Below are 15523 nucleotides of genomic sequence, written 5' to 3'. Positions count from 1 at the left end.
AAAGGCTCTAGTTCGAAAACTGAAATACTCAATACATAATACTAAATGTTCTGTTTCTGAGCCATGACCTTTAATGATCAATTATAGCTAAGAACACTCGATCACAATGCATTTAAAAACAAGTGAAAACAAACAATTGACTGAGTTAATTGTTAAAATACTATGTATAGACTGTGTTGATTACGCTTTCACACTACACATACATACATGTCACACATACATAACTGACATTCCCCTACAATACATACTATATAAGTTGCGCATAATTTGCGCCCTCGCGGGTTAACAGTGATGTTTACGAAAAAATTGTTTCAAACGAAAGTTTATTTTTTTATAAGGAACTTTTTTTACATTTAAACTTGTATTCTATCTCTAACGGCTTACAAAGTGAGTCCTACAGACCCAAGACCCATTTGCCCTATGTTGCCCATTTACGAACTCGCCTCACTTTTTAACGCTGTAAAAATTTCAGTTTCATATCATTTTTCGTTTTTGAGTTATCGAGTTGACAGACGAACGGATAACCGGAAATGGACTAATTAGATGATTCTATGAACACCTACCTCTACTAAAATTGTTTTCGTAGCATCAATATTTTTAAGCGTTACAAACTTGGGACTAAACTTAGTATACTTTGTATATTTCATATATACATGGTATAAAAATTGGTTCACCCGTTTAGGAGCTACGATGCCACAGGCAGACTCACAGATGCACAAACATGGTAACTTATGACAGCCCTGTTTTTAGTCAAGAGTTAAAAAGAACGCTCATTATATGTATAGCGAAATTGACGTGCACAGAAGTGCGCGTAAAATAAAAATAACAAAGATATCAAATCTGTAGAATTATCTCTATCTAATGAAGAAAGTATAAGTAGTATTAAAGATATATTTTTGTGAGAGCAGAAAATAACTGCCAGAAAGATATTCACGAAATATTATTTTGAGTAAGTTTTCTTCTGACGTAAAACTTTTAGCATAATAAGGATCGAAGCAAAACTCAGCCTTTTCTGTATACTAACTCAACGTAGATGTGGGCCAAAAAGTTTGAACAAATTGGTTCAAATAATTCATCGTCCACTGATTAATAAATTGTATATTCGTCATGTTTCCATGAGAAAGAAAATCATAAATCTGTTACTGTTTCGTTTATTAAAATCAACATACATGTGCGCGTGCAAGGTCTTTTAGAAAAAAACATTAAACTCGATTGAAAAAATTAGTTCAATCGAAGAAAATTATATATAAAAATAAAAAAAATTCTATTAAGATAAAATTCATGAATATACTTCAAAGTGTTCAAACAAAAATCACCTTTTCAAAAAAGGCAAAAGCAAAATAAAGCTGACGACATAAAGCCATCACTCTGATGGTGTTATTTTTTTATATTCTTTTTCATTTCAGTACCAGTTAATACCACATCAAAGACGGTTGGTATACTATTGTAGAAAAATTTTTATATTGAAAATTTGATTTATTGTCAACTTGTGTTGAAGAAATATTGGCTTGGTAAAATCATTCATCATCAAAGGTAACACAGAACAACCAAATGTCTTCAAATGAGCTGACAGAACATATGAATTTAAACCTGGTATTTGCTGCCAGACACAAGCATAAATAGGCATCCGGGATATCCATCTGCTAATTGAAAACTGCTCTTTAAAGAAGATATCTTAAAAAAGGCCAATCTTAGATGGGAGGACGAACGTACTACAAGCCAGATATAGTCTGAGTACAATCGTAGGCGTCTCGAAGATCTTAAATCGCTTCCAAGGGAATCTGTTAACAAAATTGTTGCGACTATTGCAGGAAACTGGCTAGGCGGCATGCACGCTGAACGTCTGGGCCCGACAGTGTATCACGACTATTGCAGGACTGACCGGATCTTGGCATGAGGAGAGAGATTCAATCAAGCCAGTCTTTCTTTGACGACCTCTCCAGTCTAAAGTTCGTTGGCGTCAAAGTACTTTTACTGTTCTAAAACAGCTCCAAATGTAAGATGGTGTGATGGTCGGGGATGCGTCAACCGACCCACAACTTTTCGGTATCACAACGGACTCTATTGTCTAAGTGAGTCCCACCCCAGGGTAGACACTCTAACCTTACTTAACCTAAGATCATTCGTTTTGATTTAGAATATGCTTTACTTTTTTAAGATGCAAGCAAATACACCTTGAACCACTTTTCTAAATCACAAGTATCAACACCATCGACAGAATATAGGAGGATTCTACTGCTTTCGTAGATATGCACTTCCTATAGATAAAGTGGAAAGTTATTATTCTATAAACTATGAACTCAAAGTGAAATGAAATTACGACAATATAGTTAGATTATAATAATTGAGGGTGTTTTGAATTCATAGTTTTCTCGCAAATTACATTTATAGATTACATCAACATAGCAGATGACATTGAAAGAGGAGTTGTCCCGATGACACGGGTGAGGAAATTTTCTTACAAAGCTACTGCGGTCTTATTATGGGAATGTATTGACGGTATGTATGTATCGCTTTTTTTTTTTAAACTTAAGTCACTTATTATTCATTCACTGATCTTAAATATATCGAGCTTGAGTCCCAGTAGATCATCATATCATAATGGATACTAAAAACTCTTCGTATAACTCTTTAAATTGTAAAAAAGGTTTTGGATGATATGCACGGTAAGAGTATATAAGCTTGTAGTGAAATATATACTGCATAACTCATTGTTACTATACATACCTATCTTCAACCATTATACTTTAAGTAGTTGTTTCTGCACAACAATAAAATTGAATATTCTTGAACTTTGCGTTCATCTCAATGAAACCGTCAATAATATTGGTTTTTGTTCTTAACTGAGAATAAATTTGCGCCAGTAAAATCTTACAAAAAAAAAAAAAAATAAATAAATAAATAAAAAACTAAAATCGCAAAACGCAATGTTTGTGCTACCTTCGCAATTCTTGAAAACTGCAAAATTTTGCGCTTCCTGCGTTGTACGTGAAAATTAAAAAAAGTCCGAAAATTTGGAACAAATTTTTTTGTGCTTGCAAAATGTAGGTTCAGACTCCCCTAAGGGGTCCAAATATCATACCAAAAAAGCAGTTTTACATCGCGTTTTGCTATTTTAATGAAGAAGTTGGCGTAGTACGTAAATGTTAGTCAGTTTTATGAAAATTACTTGTTGGTTTTTTCCCTTGAATTAACAAACTTTTAAAAATCAACACCTCTCCTATGCTCTCTCTCCATGTTAATGATCCGAACTTTAATTAAGTTTATCTTCAGTTAGAGACGGTCAATCGATGTCAATTTTTATTGTAATTTTATTATGATATTCTTAATACTAAAAATAAGAATTTTCTGACACTATGCCCATAACGAGACAAAAACGTTAAGCGAATGGATTGCTTGTGTTTTGCACTTTACCATTAACAAATATTATTCTATGAAAATTTTAAATTAAAATTATTTTATGTTTGTTAAGAAACACGATAAATTTTTGTATTCCAAAAGTGCTACAAGTGTATACTGGAAATCAAATTATTATTAGATCTATTCAAAAACACAAGTAAAATCTACATTACCATTATAAAATATCTAGAGGTAACTAGAGACACATTCACAAATAATATAAATATACAATTTAACCGGCGAAAAAGGAGGGACTATCAACCCGACAGTATTTAAACAAAATTTGGTTTGTGTGTGTGTGTGTGTATGCGCGTTTTATGTGTGTGTACATGTTTGTTACGCAATATCTTCGCCGATAATGAACCGATTAATTGATCTTTTTCTATTGGATTCTCTATAGGACATGGTTTCAAATAAAATTTGTACAAAAAATTAAAGCTTTTCATTTAAAATTGCCTTGGTGCTCGTACATTCTTAAGGTATGAAAAGTTCCAAATGTTTAGTAACTGTGATCAGTAAGACGTTCTAAAATTACAAAATAGAAACTTTGTTTTTCAAAAACAGGAACCACCTTACAAATTACATTCCTACACAAAAAAGTGAAAATAATTTTATCATGAATACTTCCATTACGTCTGGTGATAATTACGTTTTAAAGTCGACGCAAAACCATATCCTTAGTTGGTAATCGATTCATTACGGTTGCTTTCAAAATGTAATTGCCCACAATGAAAATACTCATAGTATTCGTTTCAAAATTATTTTTACTTTTTTGTGTACTTTTTTTTTTAAGTCGTTTCCATTTTTTATAATAAAGTCGTCTACATATAATCTATTCAGTGAATGTATAAAATAAACCAATGTAATAGTTTGAAATATAATAAAAATTGATAAAAAGACATTGGTTTTAGATAGTGACGGTCGTACTTCTAGATATATTCTATTATGTTAAGTGGCTTCTAGTTTTTCGTATACGGTTTTACGTGACGATCGATAATGATATGTATTTTATATTCAAACAATTCTCTTTAAATATTTTCCGAAAAAACTTGAATTTTATGATTTTCTAATCTTTGATTTGATTTCAAGATCAAAATGTAAATTATAGAGTTTTGTTAACATAATACACTTCAAACAAAATTGTATTCTCTTAATTTACTTATCTTATTCGTTCCGTGAATGAGTTACCTTGATGGCGTTTTCCATGGGAACGATACACTACTTAATTAATTTAATTGTATCGATGGACGTATAATTGTATAGTTGGTATATACGGTTTACATTGAAAATTTAATAATATTTTCTATCAACTTTAAATAAATGACTATGTGTTATTTTACATTTAAAAAATATTATTTATGCAATATTTTTATTGAATGTAATTAACACGCTGTTTAAATGGTAGCGTGAATCAACCACGCGTATTTTACTTAATAAAAAATCAACTTTGGGGTGATTTTTTTAAATTTTAGCCCCCTTAAAAGTGTCTGCCTTATTAATTTTTATTTTTAAAATAACCAAAACTTTCGATTAATTTTTGGAGGAACGATTAACACACCTTTATTTGGCCATATTTTGGCCCCCCGATGGGTCAGACAAACTCATGCATAAATGCTCAGATATTAGGTAGATATTATATCTAAAAATTTAATGATGCATCATACACTTTTTGGAGCATCAGCCCTCCGGCTAATACGTCTAATTTTGATATTTATTTATTTTTGGTGGTATTGGAATAAAAATGCAAATAATCAATCAACAATTAATGCAAATTTTTCTCTTTAAACGGTTGATCACAATCTTTTTAATAATAAAAATAGTAATAATAATTTTTTAATAAACAAAATCAATTAATAGATTTATTAAATGTTTTCTATAGCCATTCAATAAAATAACTTTTATTACACGTATTTAAAAATATAATAATAATAATAAAACTTTTTAAATATATAGATACAATTTATAAAATACTCGTGAACAACAGAGCTCTATCATTAAGGTTATACTTTTCCCCTCGTAATGTGTTTCAAATTATAAGATGTTTTTTATTGCAATGGGGTTTTTGTTTTTCTTCTTTTATGAGCCTCTAGAGGTAGGCAAAGTTTTAGAAACTGCCAAAATCTATGAAAGGGTAAGAGGAAGAAGCACTTTCTTGATGTTTCGGTAATAATTAAAGGAGGGGATTGGATGTTGACACTTCCAGAGGCAAATTTTCCTAGGTACTAAATGAATCTCAAAACCCCCTAAAGGGCACATATTTTCAATTTCTTCTCTCACTTTTAAGGGGCTGTACAGATGTACAAAGTTCTAAAAACGCGGACAAAAACGATTGTTACCCTAAAAATCTTGTTCAAAGTGCTGAAATCAATCCACGATGTAATACCGCCGATCTGTCTAGTCAGAATTAAAATTCTGAAAACATTTTAAATGGTGTTCTAGGAGCTACGAAACATATTTATAACACTATTTCCACATCTCTCCGTTGACCTACGATAAAGTGCATACGTCTATATTTTCCTGAAAATATAACTAATAACACTTTGCATTAAGGTTGTTGGGGCGCTACAGAAAAAAAACACACTAGAGAAAAAAGGTACCATTAAGAAAGAATTTTAAGAAATTGTTCTTAAACATGTTAAGAAATTGTTACTTTTTGTTTTTGTTTACTTTTAATCATGTATACGATATTTATTTACATCATGGTCTCTCTGTTAAGAAATATTTAAATTGTTAAAAAGATTATTTAAACTTTGCAAGTTTTTCAGAAAATGCTACCGTAAATTAAATACGTTCTTTTGGGAATTAATAAAATCCCAAAATCCCATTTCTGGTTATCAGATGGATGAAGATCAACCTTACATCGTCTCTTGACGAAAGACGAAAAGTCAGAATAAAATTTTTCGATACCTGGTGTAATTTTCAAACTATCGAAAATTGAAAATTTTGTTTAATTATTTAGCTTTCGATTTTTCGAAATCCAAGGCAGATCGTAGCGAGAAATTTTATTCGTATTTTTCGTCTACGTTCATCCTCAAAGTTGAAAATAAGGTACAAATGATATCAACCACAAGTCTAAACTTGCCTTGGCGCTCGTTCTATCTTAATATGTTCAAGAATAATGTTTTTTGATTGAATGTTAATTTAATGGTGTTTTTTTCTGTAGTGCCTCAACAACCTTAAACTATACTTGTTATAGTTATGTATATTAATTACTTGCTAGTGACTGTAATACGTATAACTAACAACATTCATTGTACGATGCAATGGAATGTGATGTTTTATTAGAATAAAAAAAGTTAATTAAATTGTATTATTTTTAATTTGTTTTTATTTTATTTTTTCATACATTCTACTTGGTTTAAATTTATCTAATAAAATGAATTAATTAATAATATTAAAGAAGAGTTCGTAAATTATTGATAGCTGTTCGTATAAGAACGATTATTATGGTCCACACATTGAACTTTTAGGATTATGAAAATATCTTTTAATAACTTCCAAAAACACTGCAATATGAATTCCGGAGCGTGTAGATTAAATGTTGAATACGCGCTTTCTTTGCAAGAGGTACTTAGATCAATACCCAGCACCAGGAAAAATATTTTTTCATTCTTATACAAAAAAGTAATCAGATTATTGTTTAAGGTAGTTCATGTGTGAAATCACTTTTCTTAGGAATAAAATTGAAATATAATATTAATAAAATTACTCATTTTGTATTTAGAAAAAAAAACAGGAAATTTTTCCACTACCTGTGAAATAAGATATTAAACATCGAAATGTGCATAATTATGCTAGAGATATACCGAGTATATAAGAAATTTTTTTTTTCGATATACCTCCAAAACGGGTCTTATATTGTTTTTCTAAAACAGCGTCTTGAACCATTAACTTACGAATAATTTTTGGGTAATAATAAGACTCTTCAAACCCAGCTGGGTGTGTATAATTTGTATATAAATAGATAAAATGTCTTAGTATTTTACACGGTAGTCACAAATAGTACACGAATACAAGAGCATGTTTTTATGAATTTCACTAGCACGCTCGAACTACCTTAAGTGATTTCCTACGAACTACCTTAAGTGATTATATCGACTATAATAAGAGATACTCCTGATGTCAAATTGGCCCTTTTACCCATAAAAATGAAAAACTAGGCTTGATACCATGGCAAGTTTGAAAGTGAAATTAAAATTGATTAAAAAAACGAAGAAGTTATAAGCAATCAAAGATTGCATTCAAATGTTGAATGCAATCTTCTATTAACAAAACAAAGTTCTATAGGTAATCTCTATGGCGATACCCATGTTTGACGTCACTAATGGATATCTTCCTCTTGGTTTAATTAGGAATTTTAAACGTATCTATATCTTGCATACTAGTGAAGATTTTTAAAAACGAACTTAACATTTGTCTTCGTGAAGTGAGAATTCTTCATCTGAAGTGATAAAAAAAACTTTAGTCCGATCCCCTATTATTAGTCCCTTTAAAGTCGTTGTAACCGATTTTAACTGTACTAATTATGATGTATAAAGGTGTACTATCTGCCCTCAGCTTACTTACCTGCTTGTATTTTACAGTCGCTATATTACGCCACTGCTCTTTTAGGAAAACAGAACTTCACACATAAACAATATATTTTAATCAATACATTTTTGACATTAATGACGTGAAAAAAATTTTACTTCTGTAAAAGCCATTTGCAAATAATAGGAAAATAGAAACGTTTAATCAAATTAAACAAGCACAATACCATCCTATGTTATATATTAAGCGCTTGTCAGAAACAATTTCTTTAATATTTCGCATATTCTTTGTAATATATAATGATGCATTTCAATTTAATGAATGTTGGTTGACGGGTGGTGATGACCTAATATTTACTAGGAATTTAAATTTACCCCCGTAGTAAAATACTATTCTAATTGGCTAACTGTCATAATCCATACATTCATGTAATATTATTATATGTTTTGTAAATATGATAAATTTAATTTATTCACAAATAGTTTAACTTTATATTGCACATTATAAAATATTTACAATTCATTTGATTCAGTAAATAACATAATCGATTTAATGTGCTTGCTCTCTGATGGAACATTACAGTTCAATCTCGAAAATTGAAAAACACTTTTTAACTACCGGACCAAAATTAGGGGTGTTATAAGTTTGACCGCTAACCGATTTGACCGGAGGAACCGATTTTTATTTTTGTTTGTTTCGTTTGTAAGGTAATTTAATGGAGAGTGTTCGTATCCTTTCGTATCTATATTTTAAGTGCAACTTTAGGGTTTCGTAACCGGAACAACTAAAAAATAGACCATGATCCACAAAATAAGTTCAGTTTGGAGAAGGCTCTAAGGAAAAGGGTAATTTAATTGAGAGTGTTCTTAGATACGTTTCAAGTGCGAGTTTAAGGTTCCGTACTCTATGAACTCGGGGGTTTCTTAAATTTTGTAAATTTCACTTGATAAGATATCTGGCCGGGCGCTTCATCCCCAGCTTATTCATCGGTGTTATACCCGTTGTTATTATATCATCGTTATCATATTGCTGACGCAAATCCATAAGGTTTTACTGTACTAAAAATCGTCTAACGCGCCTATAAAAGTTTTCACTTCAAAAATTTTCTATAATTCATTATCGAAAACACTCGACAAAAACAACGTAATTGTAGTTTTTGAATTAAAAGGCGTAAATTTATTATCAACTTTCACCGCTTTGTGTCGAGAGTTGGGAGGATGAGAAAAGTTATCTTAGAATTTTTGAAGCTCTTTGAAAGCGTTCAAAATTCTTAAAAATTTATAAGAAAACTTTTCTCATACTCCCAACCTTCGATACAAAGAAGAGGAAGATAATAAAAATGCTCACCTTCGTATTCAAAAACTACCAACTTCAAAGTGCATTTGAATGGGTTTTAGATTTTCCATATGAGAGCAGTTTTCTCGGACATACAAATGTCTGAATGAAAGCATTTTTTCAGAAAGAGCGTTATTTTTGATATCGAGTGAAAAATAATTTACTGAATCAGAAAATAATTGGTCTGGCTGTTTAAAAACTTATTTGCTTAGGTTTGTTTATTCGCTTGTATATTGCAGACTCAGAGTAAGTGACTGATTGTTATAACAATTGTTTATACATAATCATTTTGTTTACTTTATTATAGCTCTGTTGGAAAATCACTACTGTGGATAATATTTAAATGCGATTTGTATGTAGAAGTCACATTCACATTCTGGGGACTTTTTTTCTCATTGGACAGTTTGGGAAAGTGCTCAGGGCTCCAATTTTCCAGTTCATAGGGAAGCTATTGTAATGGCTTCGATAAAACGCGGTATTCAACATATTTTAAAATTTCCAAATAAAAATAGCATCACAACATAATTTGGAAATGAATTATGAGTGTGTGTGTATGTGTGGTCATTTTTATTCTGATCGATATCGCGCGAACAAAAAATGAAATCAACGTCGTTGAGGTTTCGATCGAAGCGTATTATCGGCAATATGATCCGAAAAGAATTCCATAAAAATCGGTCGAGTCGTTCTTTTTTTGTTTCAACACTAAGAATGAAAATAGAGTTTCGGAGAGTTGCCTTAATGGTGTAATGTTAAACTTCTTTGATTGAAAATTGAAATCAAAACACTTTCTATAAATATTTTTCTCGAATAGAAAAAATGTATAGTTTCGTATATCATTTACATAAATAAATTTCTATCAAACATGTATGAATTGCTTTTAGTAACAGAAAAACTTGGAAGAATAATAAAAATATATAAATAAAAAAAAACCAACCACTTACCTCTTGAATTTTTCTATGAACAGTGACTTTATGCCATTGATTGTCATCAAATCGTACTCGATTTGGTTTGATTTGCATTTCTTGTTTACCATTCGATAATCCCATTGTAAGACTAACACCACCATCTTTTATTGCCAGATTTAAATAATCTGATCCATCCCCTAAAGTAAATACAAAAGAAATGAATATCGTTTTAAATAGTACCTACTACATACTAAAGTTTTTAATTTTGTACATTAAATCACGGAGCGAAAATGCCCATTATAGATAAAATAAACGATCGCAATAAAATATAGCATAATATTTTAAGTAAATACTCAACCACTTGTAGTTTAATATAGACTTACCAAATAAATTCTTTTTTAAAATCTACTACGAAAGTCCTATTTTTGGGTTTGTAATATCGGTAAAACAGTCAATTTCTCAAATTGAAAAAAGTAACTAACAACGATTTTCTTGTGGGTTATCGTTTATTTTACTATTCTACAGTACTTTCCGGAATAGAGATTTAAGATTCTTTGATGTGCATTCTTTTTATGAACAATATTCACACATAGCTCGTAGAATAGTGAAATTTTTGGCGTAAAATGTCCGATTAGGTTTTCCATGTTGTATTTATTCGTACCTATTACGAAAACTCTATCTGCAAGCGATACAATAACCAATGTTAACCATTTTCAAATTTATTTAATGAAATGTTGAAGCTTCATTTTTTTGCAGCTATAAGTGATTTGTAGGCCCTCTTCATTTCGCAATATTATTACAATGTCAAAAATGACTACACTAGACAAATCTCACTGGCACGCCATTTATTTCGTTTCGCATTTTTTTTTTCGAGAATGTTTTACAAGACAAGCTATCTTCAAATTTTCAACTCTATAACTTTAATAAGTATGGATAAAATCGATACTAAAGTTTTGTCTTAATTTGTGCCCTGACGGATAAACAGTGACGTTTCAGAAAAAATGTTTCAAACAAAAATTGTTTATTTTTTTATAAGGAAAATTTTTTATAGTTAAACTTCAGTTCTATCTCTAACAGTTTACAAGATACCAATTGACCTATGTTGCTCATTTACGAATTTAGCCTCACTTTATACGTCTTGATCACGTCAAAAAAGTTATTTTGCTTAATATTTCATTTCGTTTTGAGTTATTTTGTCCACAGACAGAAAATTGATTATTTAGGTTAATTAATTTTATGAACTCCTGTTCCAAAATTATCTTCGTAACATCAATATTTTTAAGGGTAACAAACTTGGGTCTAAACTTAATATACCTTGATATATATTACATATATATACAAGGGCTTGATGTATACACAAAAATAAAATCGTAATGGTACGCCGAAAAGTCGAAAATTTCACTGGCCGATAGTATAGTATAAAGAAGCACATTTTATTGCAATAATTCGGTGATTGAAGGCGATTGATTTTCTAAATTTATTCTCTATAAATCAATCACTTTTTTTTTTATATACAAAAACATGAAGTTTAATGTCTAAAGATTGTTTTTTTTTTGTCACATTAAAATAGTAAAACTTTTTACTTTATTTAATATCATAGAAAATCTAAGATTTGTGATAGAAAACATAAAACATAATTGAATATTAAGTAATAATATTAAAGTGGGCGTTCGAACAAAAAACTTTTTGTTAAGTTTAAAATATTCTCCTTTCAAAACTTTACCAACAATTTATAACCCCTACGTAATAATAATTTTCTGACAATATGCTATAGATTTGTGAACTAAACCTAAATCGCTTACGTATTAGTTAAAAGAAGAAAAAAATTGGGTGTACACATAAAATGTTATATTCAGTTTCTACGAAAGCATTAAAAGATCAAGGTATTTTTTAAAATTATCATTATTTTGCATTGTGTAATAAACACACTGATACAGTGGAACGGTTTTTTTTAAACAAAAAAAGTTATTGTGCAAAGAATAAGTTTACTTTACAGAATGTTCGGTTTACATCTAGGCATATAAATATCACGAGTATGACAGAATACATGCGTTAAGCAATGCGCCTAAGTGAGAGGTATTATATACAATATACATGTGTTGAAGCTTCGATATGCGTTGAGATAGTTGTAAGACGCTTGGAGAGGGGAAGTTTCTTAGTTGAATAGATGAACTACAACAGATATGCCTCGATACAAGTCACTTTTGCAATTTCCTACAACTCCTATAATACCTCTTACTTAGATGCCTTGCTTAACCCTGTCATACTCGTGATATTTATATGCCTAAATGTAAATCGAACATTCTGTATAGTTTTTTGTAACGCACATTGATTAGCCATGAATATATAGAATGTCTTTATACAAAACGATTTTAGTATTTTAAAGCAAACAAAAATTGGTCTAATATCATTTCTAGAAAATTTTATATAGAAAATTATTTCTAGAAAATAGCCAAGGCAAGTTTAGACTTGTGGTTGAAATTATTTGTACCTTATTTTCAACTTTGATAATATTTTGATTTGAATATATATTTTTTAATTTGTGTCCCCACTACCCTGCTCATACATTTTTAATTGATCGGGAAAAACGGGTCATTTTGGTTTTCAATAATTTATTAAGGTTCCACCGACTAGTTTAAGAGAAATCTATGAAAATATATCATCCATCTACCGTTTACCCATAAAACCAATGTTAAATTTGCATATTTTTGAAGTCATTTATTTATTTAAATAATCCACGATCTAACCCCCCCTCCCCCTGGGCTCAAAATTTTCAGATTTGATTTAGACTTAGTTCAATTTCACATTTAAAAAAAAAAAACAAGCCTAAATTTCTCTGGCGCTCGTACAACCTTAAAAGGAAATAATTACTAGAAATGAATTTGAATTAAATTAAAATATGAAACAAATTAGATTAAAAGCTGTGAATACGGATGTTTGAAATTGTATTAATAGAAATATTTTGAAATATTTGAAACAAAAACTTCCTTGGAATAATCGTTATTTCAGAGTAGCTTTCAAATCGGTCGAACCGATACGATACTACTTAGACAAACACAAAGACAAACAGGGTGCTCGGCTCGATTTTATATCGACATCTGTGAAATATTATTATATACCTATGATATTTGTGCCAATGCCAAACTTGACAAATTTTAGATCACACAAAACTTTTTATTACTAACAATATCGATTTTCAAAAAATATATTGAAATCCATTGGGTATAAAAACATTTTAAAGGCGTTCACGTAGATTTAACAAAAATTTTGTTCTAAAAAAAAAAATATTTCTTTAGTATTACTTCAAAGCTATATAATTATTTTGTGCTTTCAAAAGTTTTAAAGTTCATCATCATTTGTCATTTATAATGTTTATAGAAAACTTTATTTTCCATTCAAAAACGATTTCAATTTTTCTTTAAAAGTTTCTTCTAATTTGTTTGAGAGTGATATTAAAATTAAACAACTTAATGTAGTTCGTTTAATTTTTTAATTATTCACTTCGTAGAATTTCTTAAAAATAAATTTAAATACATTAATAATAGGTATGTTCATTAATTGGAGCGTTTGTTCATTTATGCATTTGCGTTTCTATTGAAATTTTTACCGAGTAAGACCATTGAGTATTTCTTAGACCATTAAGTACATGAACGGCGCGTCGGGCGTCGCTTATCTTTCCGTATAGAGTGGCCTGTGCAAACATCTTATAAAAGCGTAGTTAGAAATGCAAAAAATGACCTTTTGAAGATGTAAGATCTGTATTTATGCAGTCAATATCGAGCATATATATTATTTATTTATTTTATTTATGGAGACAAACAAGCAGTGGTATCTTATCAGGAGAGGAGTTGCCATTTTAGGCATCAAATGTATTATCAAAAAAAAAAATAAATAAATATATATATATATATAGAAAAATACATTTATTATTTTATTTATGCTTGATCTTATTGGTTATTATAATCAATGCAATTAAAAAAATATAATCAATTTCATAAACATACATTGAATGTCAAATGTTTATATCACAAAATGTTTTATATAAAACATCGTGATTTCACTGAGATTTTTCGCTTTTGAATTAATAAATACTTATCATGTATCACATTAAATTTTTTCTTACGAATCTACAAAGTCAAGTATGACAACAACATTTTGTTTTGACATTTCCACACCGTCGCCATGATGAATTTGACCCAAGCATTTGGGTCAAATTCATTCAAATTCGCTCAGATGTTGGCACACTTGAAATCGTTTGACGCTCAGTCCATCACAGATTATAGTTTTTATTTTTGAAATAAATTATAATAAGTGTAATTAATGATCAATAGTACATGTCTATTGAAACGAACTTATTTTGATAAGGAATGAAGATTCAATTTAAAAAAAAAAAAGTAATATAACTTTCGAACATATATGTCTTTTTAAAAAAAGAAATTAAGAATTTGATGATAATTAGTTTTGTCTTTTAGCATATATTGTATTCATTTTTTTTTATATAACACGTTTTTTTACCTATATAAACTAACTATCTCGAATAAAATTCTTATTGAGAACAAAAAAATTTATTCAGTAATTCAGTTCAAATTTTTTGATAGTGATTTGGAATCTGAGCTTGACATTTCATCTTAAATTAGAAAAATGCACTTAAAGAAGCTCAAATGTTTATTGAGAAAATATTTTCGAAAACCTTATAGATTTGGTTGGTGTTAATTGATAAATACAAAATTTATTAGACGGTAAAAACAAATATGGGAATTTTATTTATTATATTTTATGACCCCGACGGCGGTGAGGGTCATCCGTTTGACCGGTATGCATATATGTATGTATGTTCATCTGTTCCTCCGTAACTTTTAAGCTACTTATCATAATTTGACAAATGAGTCATTTGAATATTATCATCTGAAATTGTTATTATAAATAAAATCGTCATTGTAGCCGGGGGACAGTTCGCTGGACAACTTTGTTGTCCTAGAAAGATGTCCTGAATAATTATTTTTCTTGTTTCATACTATTTAGAGCATGATTTTTTAGATGTCGGGATTTTAGATTTCGAATTTAATTTTTTTAATTAAAATTAATTTATTTCGATAACCCAATCGATTTTGTCCCTGCATACGGCCTGCACATACGATGTTTAGAAAAATAAAGCTAAGAGGAGTTATGTGATTTTTTAGGCTGAAGAATGAAATTAGGATGAAATATAAGAGAATTAGCCTTCAAATTTTCTAATAATTTAAAAAATGTAAATTCGGTTGAAATCAATAATGTTACCTCCATTCACAAAACATTTTAGGAAGTTAATAAATAAATTAATTGAAATAATTTTATAGGTTCTCATGACATTATTC

The 15523-nt window shown here is 29.5% G+C and overlaps 1 protein-coding gene across 2 annotated transcripts in view; it reads right to left on the bottom strand.

The window, feature by feature from the left end:
- The window catches only part of LOC123291979 (neurexin-1), a 357550-nt gene that overhangs the window by 164096 nt on the left and 177931 nt on the right, over positions 1 to 15523 (bottom strand). For both annotated transcript variants that reach the window (XM_044872472.1, XM_044872471.1), the window contains exon 4: positions 10206 to 10366. In XM_044872472.1, coding sequence (XP_044728407.1) covers positions 10206 to 10366 — 161 coding nt within the window. The remainder of the gene's footprint in view (positions 1 to 10205; positions 10367 to 15523) is intronic.

The sequence above is a fragment of the Chrysoperla carnea genome, chromosome 2 (genome assembly GCF_905475395.1).
Source record: "Chrysoperla carnea chromosome 2, inChrCarn1.1, whole genome shotgun sequence".
In the NCBI taxonomy this organism is placed as follows: domain Eukaryota; kingdom Metazoa; phylum Arthropoda; class Insecta; order Neuroptera; family Chrysopidae; genus Chrysoperla; species Chrysoperla carnea.
This window is presented reverse-complemented; position numbering and strand designations above follow the sequence as displayed.